General features: G+C 43.1%; 1 protein-coding gene across 1 annotated transcript in view; it reads right to left on the bottom strand.

Moving 5' to 3' along the window:
- The window catches only part of niban2b (niban apoptosis regulator 2b), a 237,193-nt gene that overhangs the window by 124,253 nt on the left and 98,053 nt on the right, over positions 1–14,887 (bottom strand). Inside the window, exon 2 of the mRNA XM_068012649.1 lies at positions 12,848–12,978. Within this exon, the coding sequence (XP_067868750.1) occupies positions 12,848–12,978 (131 nt within the window). The remainder of the gene's footprint in view (positions 1–12,847; positions 12,979–14,887) is intronic.

Genomic DNA, 14,887 nt, shown 5'->3' with positions numbered 1-14,887 from the left:
GAAAGATGGGAATGGATTTGGGAGGTGACAACATATTCAAGGACTTGAGAGGAAAGGGAATCTTGACATGGGATGGTAGTTTGCAAAGACGGTGGGGTCAAGGGTTGGTCTTTTGCGAGGGGGTGGGGTGATGGGCAGATTTTAAACGAGGAGGAGGACAGCACCTGAGGAGAGAGAACCGTTTACAATAATCAGCTAATATGGGGACCATGGGGAAGCTGAGTGTTCAGTGGGCAAAGGATCAAGGGAGCAGGAGGTGGGTCTCATGGACAAGATGAGCTTAGAGACGGCATGTGGGGAGATAGAAGAGAAACAAGAGAAAGTTGAGACTTCAGGGCTAGGGCAGTGGGTAGCATTAGAGGAAATTTGGCCGAGTGAGCTAATGGGAGAGACACGGCACATTTTGTCACAACTTTGTGACAATGAAGTCCATGAGCTCCTCACACTTACTTTGGAGGCAAGGGTGGAGGAGACAGAGAGGAGAGGGGTTTAAGAAGATGGCTTGCAGTAGAGAAAAGCAGCCGAGGGTTCTCTTTGCATTCCAGGCATGCATGGAACAGGCCTCGATACACTTCACCCCTGCTGGTACAAAGTGCAGAATGAGTGTTCAAATGCATGATAGGGAATGGTGAGTTATTAAAAAACCCATTTCCCCCTTCCTTGCTCAGAGAATATAAACAAACAATCTCAATTATGTTTGAGGCCCTGACCAACAAAATTTATTTCAATGAGGAACTGCTGTACAAAAGTGGTACAAATTTGTACATATTATATCTAGGGGATCACATTGGTAACTTGGAATTTTACTAACGGATATTCAGTGATTATCAAAAAAAAAGAGTAGTCGAGAACATATTTCTGAAGGAAATTGGCTTAAAGTTATAGTATGCATGTCCTTTTTAAAGCCAACATTCTGGTCATTATTTTGAAGGTGTTGTGGGAAACGTGAGTGTCGTTCATTGCAAGATAGGTTTTCAGGAACTGGCAGCTGCTTTCAACTGGGTGACAATCCAGGCCTGTGTACACTGAAATGATGTGAGCACCCAACAGGCAAAAGACTATTTACCAGCTTAAATACAGCTTACGGTTAAAAATAATCATGCTACTGGTCGAGTCGATGAATAGCTGCGTGTTTGCTATTTAATTTACTCATTTTTAAATTTCAGTGTTTGAGACAATTTATATACTACTTCATTATTGTAACTAGGCACTTGTTAACAAACATTGAAAGAGCATGACAACAAAGCAAAAAAACCTGCTAGCTCAACTAATCCTTCAATTGCTTACGCATGACATAGCCATCAGATCCCATATGGAGTCAACTAAACAGAAAACTCCAGAACTAACTTGTATTTAATAGTGCTGAATCTTTTTAATTTTTTTAATTTTTAGAGATTCAACACTGAAACAGGCCCTTCGGCCCACCGAGTCTGTGCCGACCATCAACCACCCGTTTTATACTAATCCTACATTAATCCCATATTCCTACCACATCCCTCAATTCCCCTACCACCTACCTATACTAAGGTAAATTGGCCATTGTAAATTGCCCCATCAACCTGCAAGTCTTTGGCTGTGGGAGGAAACCGGAGCAACCGGCTGAAACCCACGCAGTCACAGGGAGAACTTGGAAACTCCGCACAGGCAGTACCCAGAATTGAACCCGGGTCATGCATTGGATAAAACTAATACTTAAAAAGGCTAGGGTATCATTTTCTCTCCCAGCTGCATTAGAAACATTGGTTTCACTCAAAAAATAGCCAAGATGGTAGGATCCGCAAGCTGTCCTCTCTCAGAGAAGGAACCAAATTTCAATAGGTTTCGTACTTAACAAAATCAAAACCTGAACAACTTTTCCCTTCTTGTTGGGAGCAGTCGTGCCTTTAATTATACCTTCTTGAACAGGAATGTAGCAGGAAAAACACTGGAGGATGAACCTAACTTTAGAACTATACCAGCACCTTCAATTACTCTCTCCTCTTAGGCTCCTAGTTTAGATTTATTTCAATTCCTGGCTGAGCTCACATGCTGCCACCACCACAACAACATATTTTTACATAGCACCTTTAACATAATCGAACAACCTAAGGTGCTTCACAGGGGGATGAGAAACAAATAGGACACCGAACCACGTAAGGTGATATTAGGTCAGTGACCAAAAGCTTAGTCAAAGAACATAGAACAGTACAGCATAGTACAGGCCCTTCGGCCCACGATGTTGTGCCAAACCTTTAACCTACTCTCAGATCAAACTAACTACCTACCCTTCATTCTACTATCATCCATGTACCTATCCAAGAGTCGCTTAAATGTCCCTAATGTATCTGCTTTTACCACCACTGCTGGCAGCGCATTCCACGCACCCCCCACTCTCTGTGTAAAGAACCTACCTCTGACATCTCCCCGAAACCTTCCTCCAATCACCTTAAAATTATGCCCCCTGGTGATAGCCCTTTCCACCCTGGGAAAAAGTCTCTGGCTATCCACTCTATCTATGCCTCTCATCATCTTATACCCCTCTATCAAAGTCACCTCTCATCCTTCTTCGCTCCAATGAGAAAAGCCCCAGCTCCCTCAACCTTTCTTCGTAAGACATGCCCTCCAGTCCAGGCAGCATCCTGGTAAATCTCCTCTGCACCCTCTCTAAAGCTTCCACATCCTTCCTATAATGAGGCGACCAGAACTGAACACAATATTCCAAGTGTGGTCGAACCAGGGCCTTATAGAGCTGCAGCATAACCGCGCGGCTCTTAAAGTCAATCCCCCTGTTAATGAAAGCCAACACACCATACACCTTCTTAACAACCCTATCAACTTGGGTGGCAACTTTGAGCGATCTATGGACATGGACCCCAAGATCCCTCTGTTCCTCCACACTACCAAGAATCCTGTCTTTAAGCCTGTATTCCGCATTCAAATTCGACCTTCCAAAATGAATCACTTCACACTTTTCCAGGTTGAACTCCATCTGCCACTTCTCAGCCCAGCTCTGCACCCTGTCAATGTCCCGTTGCAACCTACAACAGCCTTCCACACTATCCACAACTCCAGCAACCTTCGTGTCATCAGCAAACTTGCTAACCCAGCCTTCCACTTCCTCATCCAAGTCATTTATAAAAATCACAAAGAGCAGAGGTCCCAGAACAGATCCTTGTGGAACACCATTGGTCACCGAGCTCCATGCTGAATACTTTCCATCTACTACCACCCTCTGACTTGTATGGGCCAGCCAATTTTGTATCCAGACAGCCAACTTTCCCTGAATCCCATGCCTCCTTACTTTCTGAATGAGCCTACCATGGGGTATCTTAAAGGAAGAGAGGCAGAGAGGTGCAGGGAGGTATTCCCAGACTTAGCACTTAGTGTTAACGACTGTCTTTTCTAGTTCCGCTACTCCACAGGTCACAACATATTTTTTTTTAATGTTTACCTCGTTACCAATACAGCCAATCATATACTCTACTCTTTATCCCAGAATAAAATACACCAACCAGGTGTCTTTAATAAACTAAATCAGATTATAAAACAAGCTTTTATCCAGTAATGAAGCAAAGCATCAACACAGATTGAAATACAAAAGTTCCCCTTTTAAATTCCCCACACATACTGAAAAAAACACAGAAATTCTCTCTGCAGAGGCCTGTTACACAAAAAAAAAAGACAAAAATGAATACTTTGGCCAAGCACATGACTTCTAGCAAGGTTGTTGTTAAACAACATCTCCGTGCCCTTTCAAAGAAGCTGAACTTTGCTTTGTTCACAATTTAAATACAAGTCCTCAAAAACATATACTTAACAAAAAATACAGAAGCACTTTCGTAACACTAGGCAACTGAAAGCACATTCCCCAGTGGTGAAGCAATTAAAATCGAGGATGCTCAGGAGACCAGAATTAGATGAGTGCAGATATCGGAGGGTTGTGGGGCTCGAGGAGATTGCAGAGATGGGGACGGCAGAGGCCATGTAGGGATTTGAAAACAAGGATGAGAATTTTATCAAGACATTGCTTAATCAGGAGCCAATGTATGCCAGTGAGCACAGGGGTGATGGGAAAATGGGACTTGGTGTGAGTTAGGACACGAGCAGTAGAGTTTGGTTGACCTCACCTTTAGAGGGTAGAATGTGGGCGACCAGCCAAGACTGCATTGGAATAATCAAGTCCAGAGGTAATGAAGACATGAATAAGGGTTTGAGCAGATGAGCTGAGGCAGGGCGAAATTGGGCGATGTTATGGGAGGTGGAAAAAGGCAGCCTTAGTGATGGAGTGAATATGTGGTCAGAAGCTCATCTTAGGGTCAATATGACACCAAGATTGCAAACAGACTTGCTCAGCTTTAGAAAGTTGACAGGCAGAGGAATGGAGTCGGTAGCAAGGGAAGAATTTGGAGTCGGGACCGAAAACAATGGCTTCAGTCTTTACAATACTTAACTGGAGGAAATTTCTGCTCATCCAATACTGTATGTCGGATAAGTAGCCTGATAACTTAGCAACCATGGAGGAGTTGAGAGGTGGTGGTGAAGTAGAGCTGAGTGTCGTCAGTGCACATGTGAAAATTAATGCTCTGCTTTCGGATGATGTCGCCGAGGTGCAGCATGGAGTTGAGAAATGGGAGAGGGTGAAGGATATATCCTCGGAGAGTACCTGACCTAACAGTGCAGGAGTGGGAAGAAAGGTCCTTGCAATTGACCACTCTTGCCCGCTCTTGATCTCTTCATTGAAAACTGTCAGCAAGACATTGGTCATCTCAATTTCTCGCCCCCCTCACTCACTCGAACCTGTCCCCCTCTGAACTTGAGGCACTCCATTCTCTCAGATCTAACCCCGACATGGTCATCAAACCTGCAGACAAGGGTGGTGCTGTTGTTGTATGGAGTACTGACCTCTACCTTGCAGACGTTCAACGCCAACTCAGACACTTTTTCCTTCCTCCCTCTGGACCATGACCCCACCACCAAACATCAAGCTATGTCCACAGGACTGTCACTGACCTCATCTCCTCTGGAGATCTTCCCTCGACAGCTTCCAACCTCATAGTCCCGCAACCCTGGACAGCCCGCTTCTACCTCCTTCCCAAAATCCACAAACGGGTCTGCCCTGGCAGGCCCATTGTGTCAGCCTGCTCCTGCCCCACTGAACTTATTTCTTCCCATCTTTACTGTATCTTTTCTCCCCTAGTCCAGTCTCTTCCCACCTACATCCGTGACTCTTCTGAAGCCCTTCGTCATTCTGACAATTTCCAGTTTCCTGGCCCCAACCGCCTCCTCTTCACCATGGACGTCCAATCTCTCTGTACCTCCATCCCCCAACCAGGATGGTTTGAGGGCTTTCCGCTTCTTCCTTGAACAGAAGCCCAACCAGTCCCCATCCACCACCAACCGGTTGAACTTGTTCTCACATTGAACAACTTCTCCTTCAACTGCACTCACTTCCTTCAAATAAAAGGTGTTGCTATGGGTACCCGCATAGGTCCTAGTTATGCCTGTCTTTTTGTGGGATATGTCGAGTATTCTTTGTTCCAGTCCTACTCAGGCCGCCTCCCCCAACTCTTTTTCCGGTACATTGATGACTGTATTGGTGCCATTTCCTGCTCCCGCCCCGAACTGGAAGACTTTATCCCTTTTCTTCCAATTTCCACCCTTCTCTCACCTTTACATGGTCCATCTCTGACACTTCCCTTCCCTTCCTTGACTTCTCTGTCTCCATCTCTGGGGATAGGTTGTCTACTAATATCCATTATAAGCCCACCGACTCCCACAGCTACCTCGACCACACTTCTTCACACCCTACCTCCTGTAAGGACTCCATTCCATTCTCCCAGTTTCCCCGTCTCCGACGCATCTGTTGTGCTGCTACCTTCCATGACAGTGCTTCGGATATGTCTTCCTTTTTCCTCAACCGAGGATTCCCCCCCACTGTTGTTGACAGAGCCCTCAACCGTGTCCGGCCCATTTCCCGCACCTCTACCCTCACCTCTTCCCCTCCCTCCCAGAACCGTGACAGGGTTCCCCTTGTCCTCACTAACAACCCCATCAGCCTACATATCCAAAGGATCATCCTCCGCCACCTCCAGCATGATGCCACCACCAAACACATCTTCCCCTCCCTTCCCGTCAGCATTCCGAAGGAATCGTTCCCTCCATGACACCCTGCTCCACTCCTCCATTACCCCCACCACCTCGTCCCCTTCCCATGGCACCTTCCCCTGCAATCGCAGGAGGTGTAATACCTGCCCATTTACCTCCTCTCTCCTCACTATCACAGGCCCCAAATACTCCTTTCAGGTGAAGCAGCGATTTACTTGTACTTCTTTCAACGTAGTATACTGTATTCGCTGCTCACAGTGTCGTCTCCTCTACATTGGGGAGACCAAATGCAGACTGGGCGACCGCTTTGCGGAACACCTCCGCTCAGTCTGCAAGCAGGACCCCGAGCTTCCGGTTGCTTGCCATTTCAACACTCCCCCCTGCTCTGGGCTTGCTGCAGTGTTCCAGTGAACATCAACGCAAGCTCGAGGAACAGCATCTCATTTACCGATTAGGCACACTGCAGCCTGCCGGACTGAACATTGAGTTCAATAATTTCAGAGCATGACGGGCCCCCCATTTTACTTTTATATTTAGTTATTTTTTCTTTTTTACATTTTTTTTTTGTATGTTTATTTTATTTCATCTTAGTTTGTTCAATTTGTTTACCCACTTTTTTTTTTCATGTTTGTACTTGCTGCTGTTCAATCTTCAGTCCGTTAACACCCTATCTGTACTAATGCTTTGTCTTTCAACACACCACTAACATATTGTTGGCCTTTGCTCCATGACCTTCTGGTCAGCTAATCTGTGGCCTTGTCCAATCTACACCTTCTCCTTTATTTCTTTCCCCACCCCCACTTTACTTGCTTATAACCTTTGACATTTCTAATATTTACTAGTTCTGAAGAAGGGTCACTGACCTGAAACGTTAACTCTGCTTCTCTCTCCACAGATGCTGCCAGACCTGCTGAGTATTTCCAGCATTTCTTGTTTTTATTTCAGATTTCCAGCATCCACAGTATTTTGCTTTTATTGCAGTTGATACTTTGGCTAGAATTATAGGTAAGAATGGAACCAGGCGAGTGCAGTCCCACCCAACTAAACAGTGGACAGGCATTGTATGAGGATGGTGCAGTCAACTGTATCTAAGGCTGCAGAGACGTCGTCAAGAAGGATGAGGAGGGATCGTTTACCTTTGTCAGTCACATCGGATGTCAATTGTGACTTTGACAAGAGCCAGTTCAGTACTGTGGCAGGGATGGAAAGCTGATTGGAGGGATTCAAACATGGAGTTCCGGGAAAGCTGGGCATGGATTTGAGAGACAACACCATGCTCAAAGACTTTGGAGAGGAAAAGGAGGTTGGTGATAAGGTAGTTTTCAAGGACAGAGGATCAAGGGTTGTATTTTTTTTTTGAGAGGGGAAAGGACAGCAGATTTAAAAGGAGAGTCACAACACCTGAAGAGACATAACTGTTTACAATATCGGCTAACATGGGGACCAGGAGGGGAAGTTGGGTAGTCAGCAGTTTAGTGGTCAACATACAGAGAAACTCACTGACAAGTGTGATGACAATCAGATACGAAACAACCAAGTACACATAAAACAAACTTCATTGCCAATTGGTTGTATAAATTCAACAGAATCTCCACAAACTCATCTGGGGGTGGAGAAGGGACGGCGGGGGGAGGGGAATATATTTTTCAGCTTCCTTGTAACTTGTGCCTATCTAATCTGAAAGAGCAAGTAATCTGCTCTGTAACTTCTGCAAATTCTTTTCCATTAGCAAGCACTAGAAATATGAAAATTTCCCTTTCTTCTTTTTTTGCATACACGTCTGTGGGGACAGGGGTCAGGGTGTGTGTCTGAGGTCTGGGTTCAGGGGTCAGTGGGCGCCCTGACTGATGCTGGAAAAAAAAAATACTCTAGACTCCGTTCAGTGCCTCCCTTTGCTGGCAAGGTCTTATGCAGGAACTCGCTGAGCAAACCTACAAATTGACCAATCCATGGAACACAGCATTAGAGTGGCCCACGTGGGAAGCAGTGACCAGAAAAATCAGGGGGAGGCAAACTAATCATCTTTCCTTACAACAGGATCTGTTTATTAGGATGAGAGTATAAATAAAACCAACCTCACACTGCGCCTTCACCAAATGTTTATTTGCAAAACGGTCAAACATATTTAAGTTCAAATCTTTTTCACAGTTTGGAAATGGCTTTGGACATCAATCTTTGAAAAGAAACATAATAGGCTAATGCAGTCCAATTTGTTTCGAACAATGGGAAAACTGCCATTCACTGGGAAACTCCACAAATAACCCAAGTGCCACAGCTTCCAAACAAAATCACCTCGACACTTGAACTAAACTAATAACTTCCACCCATTATGAAAGGTCTTGGCCTGTTCCTTTTCTCATTAACAGGCCATGTTTATTTTCTGGACCGGTTGGCTGTCACAGTGAGTGAGCAGGGGAAAAATGTAACCACCCATGTCATATATCTGCTGATGTGCGTGTGGGGACTGACATAACTTTTAGTGATGTTATTGAAAGGCCACTAAAAACAAAAATTGATTGCCTTCGAAGCAAGGAGGCAGATACTTTCAATTATCTAGGTATTAACAGTCCCATGATTGTTTTTTCAGGTGATCGGTTGTTCCTGCTGCAGCCTTTGGAAAACCAATGCACTTACTTAGGTTCAGCAAATGCTTCAAGGACTTTAACCTTTTAAGTGCTGGATATTTTTGGCAGTTTCTACAGTTACTTTTTAATTTGATAGTTTATATTTATTTCCAGGCAAACACTGGCAAGTAAAAACAGGCCACAAAAACAAAAGGCCTTAGACAAAAAAAAATACATTCTTGGAGCTGGATGGAGCAGGTGAATTTTTTGCCCCAGATTATCGTCATGTGTGCGCCAAGCCAACAAGGTGAATTTTCCTAGAAAATGGCTGGAATACTAGATGTTTCACTCCTTCCCTTCATATAAAGCGGTCATGAAAGGTGCTACATAAATGCAAGTCTTTTTGCATTTTTACATGAGTGCAATGCTTTTCAAAATAGGCATGACTCACAATAGGGATCATACACAGGGAAGATTCTATTGAAACAGTAATTGCCACAGAATGAGATATTAGAACAAATGAAGGTCATCAGCTACCATGCTCTCTTTCCTCCCTACACCTCCACCCTGTGACCTCCCTCAGAAGGATGTAGATCATTGGTCTACTGTCGATAAGGTGGCCTGCAACCCTGGAGTATATACCTTGGGCTACATTTACATTGAATGACATTTCAGCAGTTCTGACAAACTGAATGTTTATAAAAAAAGTTGAAACAAACAGGGATTTATTGGGGGAGAAGTAGAGGCAACAACTACTCAGATGTAGTGTCCATTGAAAACTGGAAGAGAGAAAAAGGTTTGGTGGAGCGATTGTGTGATTACTACAAACTGATGCACTTGTCCATCCTCAAACTTCTGATGAAAAGCACTATTACAATCAGTTCATTTCGGCAGTAAATAGAGCATTAGTCCCCTGCTTTAAAAAAAAATTTGTTCAGCAACCACAAGAATACGTTCTGGTGCCAAGGCAGTTAGTTGTATGAGCATTTTCTCAAATAAATAGCAGACGTAGTATTGGAAGGTGCTACATTTCTGTAGGTTATAGAGAAATATGTGTTTCTGCCTTCTATCAACTGTTATATAACAAACCATGGGGGGGGGGGGGGGGGGTGGGGGGGAGTGGAGAGAGAGCTACAGCCAGAGCATTAATATCTATTGCAGTGATGTTAGTGGCAGGAGAGGTATTGGTCAGGACACTGGGAGAACTCACTGCTCTTCTTTGCATAGTACCGTGAGACGTTTAATGCCACAGATTGACCAGGGACAGCATGCACGGCCTCAGCTTGATCTCTCATCAAAAAGACAGCACCTCCAAATTCAGTACACCTAGCTTAGGTGTTAAAATCTCAAAAGTAGGACTCAAACCCACAACTTTCTGACTCCGGTGAAAGTGCTACAACTGAGCCTAGGCTGACACCTGAATATACAGGAATCACCCCTCCAAACAATATGAAGCAACTTACACTCAGAATTTTAGCCTTTTAATTAATTTTCCTTCAAGTGAAATGGATTTCAACCACATTTATCCTGATTGGAACAATTCTATTTCTGAACAGTTCTTACTAACTTCATGTCAAACAGGTCATTCTTCGTTTCCTTGAAGTGAGTGACACTTACATTTCAAATTCTCTAAAGCCAACAACTAATCAACAGCACAAAAGCAAAATACTGCGGATGTTGGAAATCTAAAATACAAGCAGAAAATGCTGGAAATATGCAGTAGGTCGACAGAATCGGAGGAGAGGGGGAAAAAAACGTTCACATGTCAGGTCAATGATTTTTCATCAGAACTGAGACAAGTTAGAAATGTAATCGGTTTTAAGCAAGTTAAAAGGGGAAAGGATGGCAAAAGAACAGAAGGGAAGGTCTATGATAAGGCAGGAGAGATTAAATGATGAAAGGGTAGGTGGTGCAAAGCCAAGGGGTGTGGTAATGGGACAAGTAAAACAGATGTGTCTAGAGGAGTTGTGAATGGCAGAACAATGAATAGCTGCTGTCCCAAAAACAAAACAAAAAGTGCAAAGCAAGAGTAAAAACGAAACCTAAGTAAAAGGAAATGAAATGGGGCAGAGATTACAGCTTAAAATTGTTGAACCGAGTGTTAAGTCCAGAGGGCTGTACAAAGTGTCTAATCGAAAGAGGAGCTGCCATTCCTTGAGATTCACTGGAACACTGCAGGAGACAGAGAACAGAGAGGTCAGTGCAAGAGTAAGGTGGAAAATTAAAATGACAGGTGACCGGAAGTTCAGTGTCATGCTTGCTGACTAAATGGAGGTGTTCCACATAACGGTCGCCCAATCGGCATTTGGTCTCCTCAGAATACAGCGTACCACATTGTGAACAGTGAATAGAGCATAGTAAATTCAAAGATCTACACGCAACTCGTCGTTGCACCTGGAAAGAGTGTTTGGGCCATGGAAAGTAAGGGAGGGGAGGTAAAATAGCAGGTGTTGCATCTTCTGCACTTATATTGAAAGGTGCTGTGGGAAGGGGAAGGGTTATTGAGGGCGATTGAGGAGTGGATCAGGGTAGCATGGAGGGAAAGGGGAGGAGATGGTCTGTTTGGTAGTGGCAACAATTTATCTGTGCTATTTTCAATTTAATATACTGTACTCACTGCTCACAATGTGGTCTGCTCGACAATGGGGAGACCACGTGCAGATTGGACGTGTTCTGCAAAGCTATTACCCATTCAGTCCACAAGCATGACCGAGCTTTTAGTCGCCTGTCATGTTAATTCACCACCTCGCTCTCACGCTGACCTCTGTCCTCAACCCCCTGCTGTGTTCCAATGAAGCTCAACGTAAGCTTGAGGAATAGCATCTCATCTTTCGATTAAGCACTCTACCGCCTTCTGGACCCAACACTCTGTTCAACAATTTCAGACTGTAATCTCTGCCCCCCATTTTGTTTTCTTTTTTTCTGCAGGTTTTGGTTTTACTCTTGTTTTTCTCTTGGCAGCTGTTCATCATTCTCTCATTCACACCTCCTCTAGAAACATCTTTTATTTCTTTGTGGCCTAATACCACTCCCTTTGGCTTTGCACTACTAACTGTTGTCATTTAACCTCTCCGGTCTTCCAACCTATCACACCCTTTTCCTTTTGTTCTTTTTCCACCCTCCCCCATTTCACCTGCTTAAAGCCCATTACTTTTCTAACTTTTCCTAGCTCTGATGAAAGGTTATCGACCTAAAATGTTAACTAATCAACATTGGTTTGCATATTCTAAACTCATTTTTCTGGAAGCACAAATTAATGGCAACACCTGGCCTTACCAGATGAACTATAAGAAGAAACATGGTGGCTAAAGAATCCAAAAATAAATTTAAAAAGGAATGATTTCTCCATTAGACAAGAGAGGAATTATTACAATTTTAACATGATCGATAGATTTTTGGGCACTAAGAGCATCAAGGGATTTGGGGATAGAATGGGAAAGTAGAGTTGATGTAGAAGTTGCTCCATGATCCTATTGGATTGCAAAGCAGGCTCAATGGGCTGTATGGCCTACTCCTGTTCATATTTCTTAAAATCTTGAGTTTAAACAAGACAACAAAGCAAAACTTATTGCAGATAACTTCATTCTAACACTGTACCTGTGTATGCCAATACAAAAATGATCAGTACACATAACTGGTCATTGGCATCAGGCGGCCAACTCTCCGGTCGCGGATTAAAGGGCCACAGGTGGCATGGAACGTTAAATAAGGTTTCATGCATGCTGTTCACTGCTTATTTGCTTACCGTTACCCCATGAAAATCTGAATGGATTACTTGTGAGGAGTGAGATGAATACTGAGGTATTGGTCTTGCGGCTGTGGATTATCAGCTGAGTTAAAGGTAGCGTGTAGGGAGTAGTGGTGGTACAATGCTAGCATTATTTTATTTAGATTGCACATTTCAGTCAATTAAATCACATCACAATGCAAGGTGATCATACACAATGTTCTGGACACAAATTTGCTATCTCTCTTTTAAAGATCAGAGTAAACATTATAAAGTTTCCTCCCAGCCACAAAATTCTCTCGGCACCCAATGGCCACAAGTACATTTTCTGTTCTTTATTCTCACCAGTTTCTCCTCTATTTAAGCACACATAGCTCATTCATCATCTTCCTTAAAAGATATTGTTCTTTTGGGAAATGTACAACTGCTCAAGTGGATGGCAATATGCAAAACACAGTTTCATTTCACTTGCCTTTCTTTGAAGTAGTTGAGGCTGCGGTCCACCATTTTCTTCAACCTCATACCGGATCTTATTGAAGAGAGCCAGTGGATACTGCTCCTCGTAGAACTGAAAAAACTCATCCAGAATCTTCCCAGTTCTTTCTGAAAAACATAAATCATGCAAAATTGAGCATAAATTGAGTTGAAAGAATCAGAAATTTTCCTTCCCGAATTTGTTTAAATAGTGCCTGCAAGTGAAAAGTTTCTTCATCAAACTTTCAACCAGATATAAAGCTATGTAGAAGCATTTAGAAATATTGCATCCAACATAGTCATTCAAAAATAGTTTTTAAGCTGAAGAGGAAAATCACCTCGAGTTGACGAGAAAAGCTCTGGAGCTCTCAATGGTGCATTACATCACTATTGGAACCAAGATTCTCTTAATTATTTCCCCTTTGTTACAAACAATGTCATCACCCTGAAAATTAATGGGTTATTCAGTGACTGCTAAATGAAGGAGTCAGTCCAGCCAAGTACAGTGAAATATTAGTGGATTCTGAAATATTAGAGGCATGGATATCAATTCCTTTAAGCACAATGCACTGTGCAATCTGAGAGCTTATTTTCAGGAACAACTGGATAGCATTGCCTCCTATTCGATGCCATTTGAAGTGAATAATGCCCAAGTGTGAAGTTAAAGATTTTATACAGATTTAATTGAAGCCACTGGGGGGCCCAGCTTGGAACCCAGATTTCTTGTTGGATTTAGGGTGCGACTGTACTTTAGTTTTAATTGAGAGGCTAAATCCTTTTATGCAGTGTACTACAAAACTTCGAGTTCATGTGTCAGTACAAAGTTGTCTCAAAGCAAAGCATTGTAATATCATAATGACATCAAAAATGTTGAGCTGTGAAATCAGCTGTGAAACTGCAAACTTCAAAGAGGCACTGAACAATAGTCTCTCCATACCCACAGTCAACGTGAATGAATTGCTCTGTTCTTTTTGTACAGTTTAACTGCACTCAAGGAAAAATTGCCTGTGCATTAAAGTTACTGTCTCCCAAAAGGGATATTTCACACCAGTGAAAATCAGAGTAGATATCACTGCATGCCCCACATCCATCTTTTTTTGCAATTTCCCTCATGGGGGAATCTGGAACCAGGGCGCAGTTTCAAAATAAGGGGTCTCCCTTTTAAAATGGAGATGAGAAGGAATTCCTTCTCTCAGAGGATCGTTAATCTTTGAAATTCTCTTCCCCAGAGAGCAGAGGAGGCTGGGTAATTGACGATATTCAAGGTTGAGGTAGACAGATTTTTGATCCACAAGGGTTATGGGGAGCAGGCAGGAAAGCGGAGGTCAGATGAGCCATGATCTTATTGAATGGCAGAGCAGGCTCAAGGGGCCAAATGGTCTCCTCTAACTCCTACTTCTTATGTTATGTTCTCTGATCCAGAATACCAGATAAATGGTAATTTGCTTCACGGACTGTTGGCGCAGCATCCTTGCGCAATGCTAAACCTGATGGGCAAAAGATGGGAAAATGGAAAGAACAAGGTTTGGATTTGGTTTCAAACCAGTGAAATCCCATCAAAAAAATAAATTTCAAGAAGCTGAACCACTTGTGGCCTTTTAATGGTTCAGAGTCAATTGGATGGCCAATTTTTTCTGAAGAACCATTAAAAATTATCAGAAATGATAGCATTAACTGTGCATTTGAGTACAAATGCATGGATTCGATATGTCCTAACTTCATAGGAACACGAGCAGCAAATGAAAAAAAATCAGTCCCCCTCAAGGCACTGTTAAATGTAACATAAACTTTTCACTTAGTCTACCTAGTAAAGTTCAGTGTAGCATGATTTGGTTTGATTAAATCACACTGTTAATAAACGGTTAGTGGTTTGTATTTTTCTTAAATACTCCCTCGTTTGTATCCTGCAATGGAGTTTCATCGCAACTTGGGAACAGTATAAACACAGGCCTGAAGGAAAACTCAAGAGCGTCTCCAGGTGTCGGCCTGTTACTAATGTTGATATAAGAGTCATCTTTCCCTGGGAGTCTGTACAGGA

This window comes from Heterodontus francisci, chromosome 32 (genome assembly GCF_036365525.1).
Source record: "Heterodontus francisci isolate sHetFra1 chromosome 32, sHetFra1.hap1, whole genome shotgun sequence".
Classification (NCBI taxonomy): Eukaryota; Metazoa; Chordata; class Chondrichthyes; order Heterodontiformes; family Heterodontidae; genus Heterodontus; species Heterodontus francisci.
The sequence above is the reverse complement of the archived record's forward strand: the minus strand, read 5'-3'. Positions and strand labels throughout refer to the sequence as shown.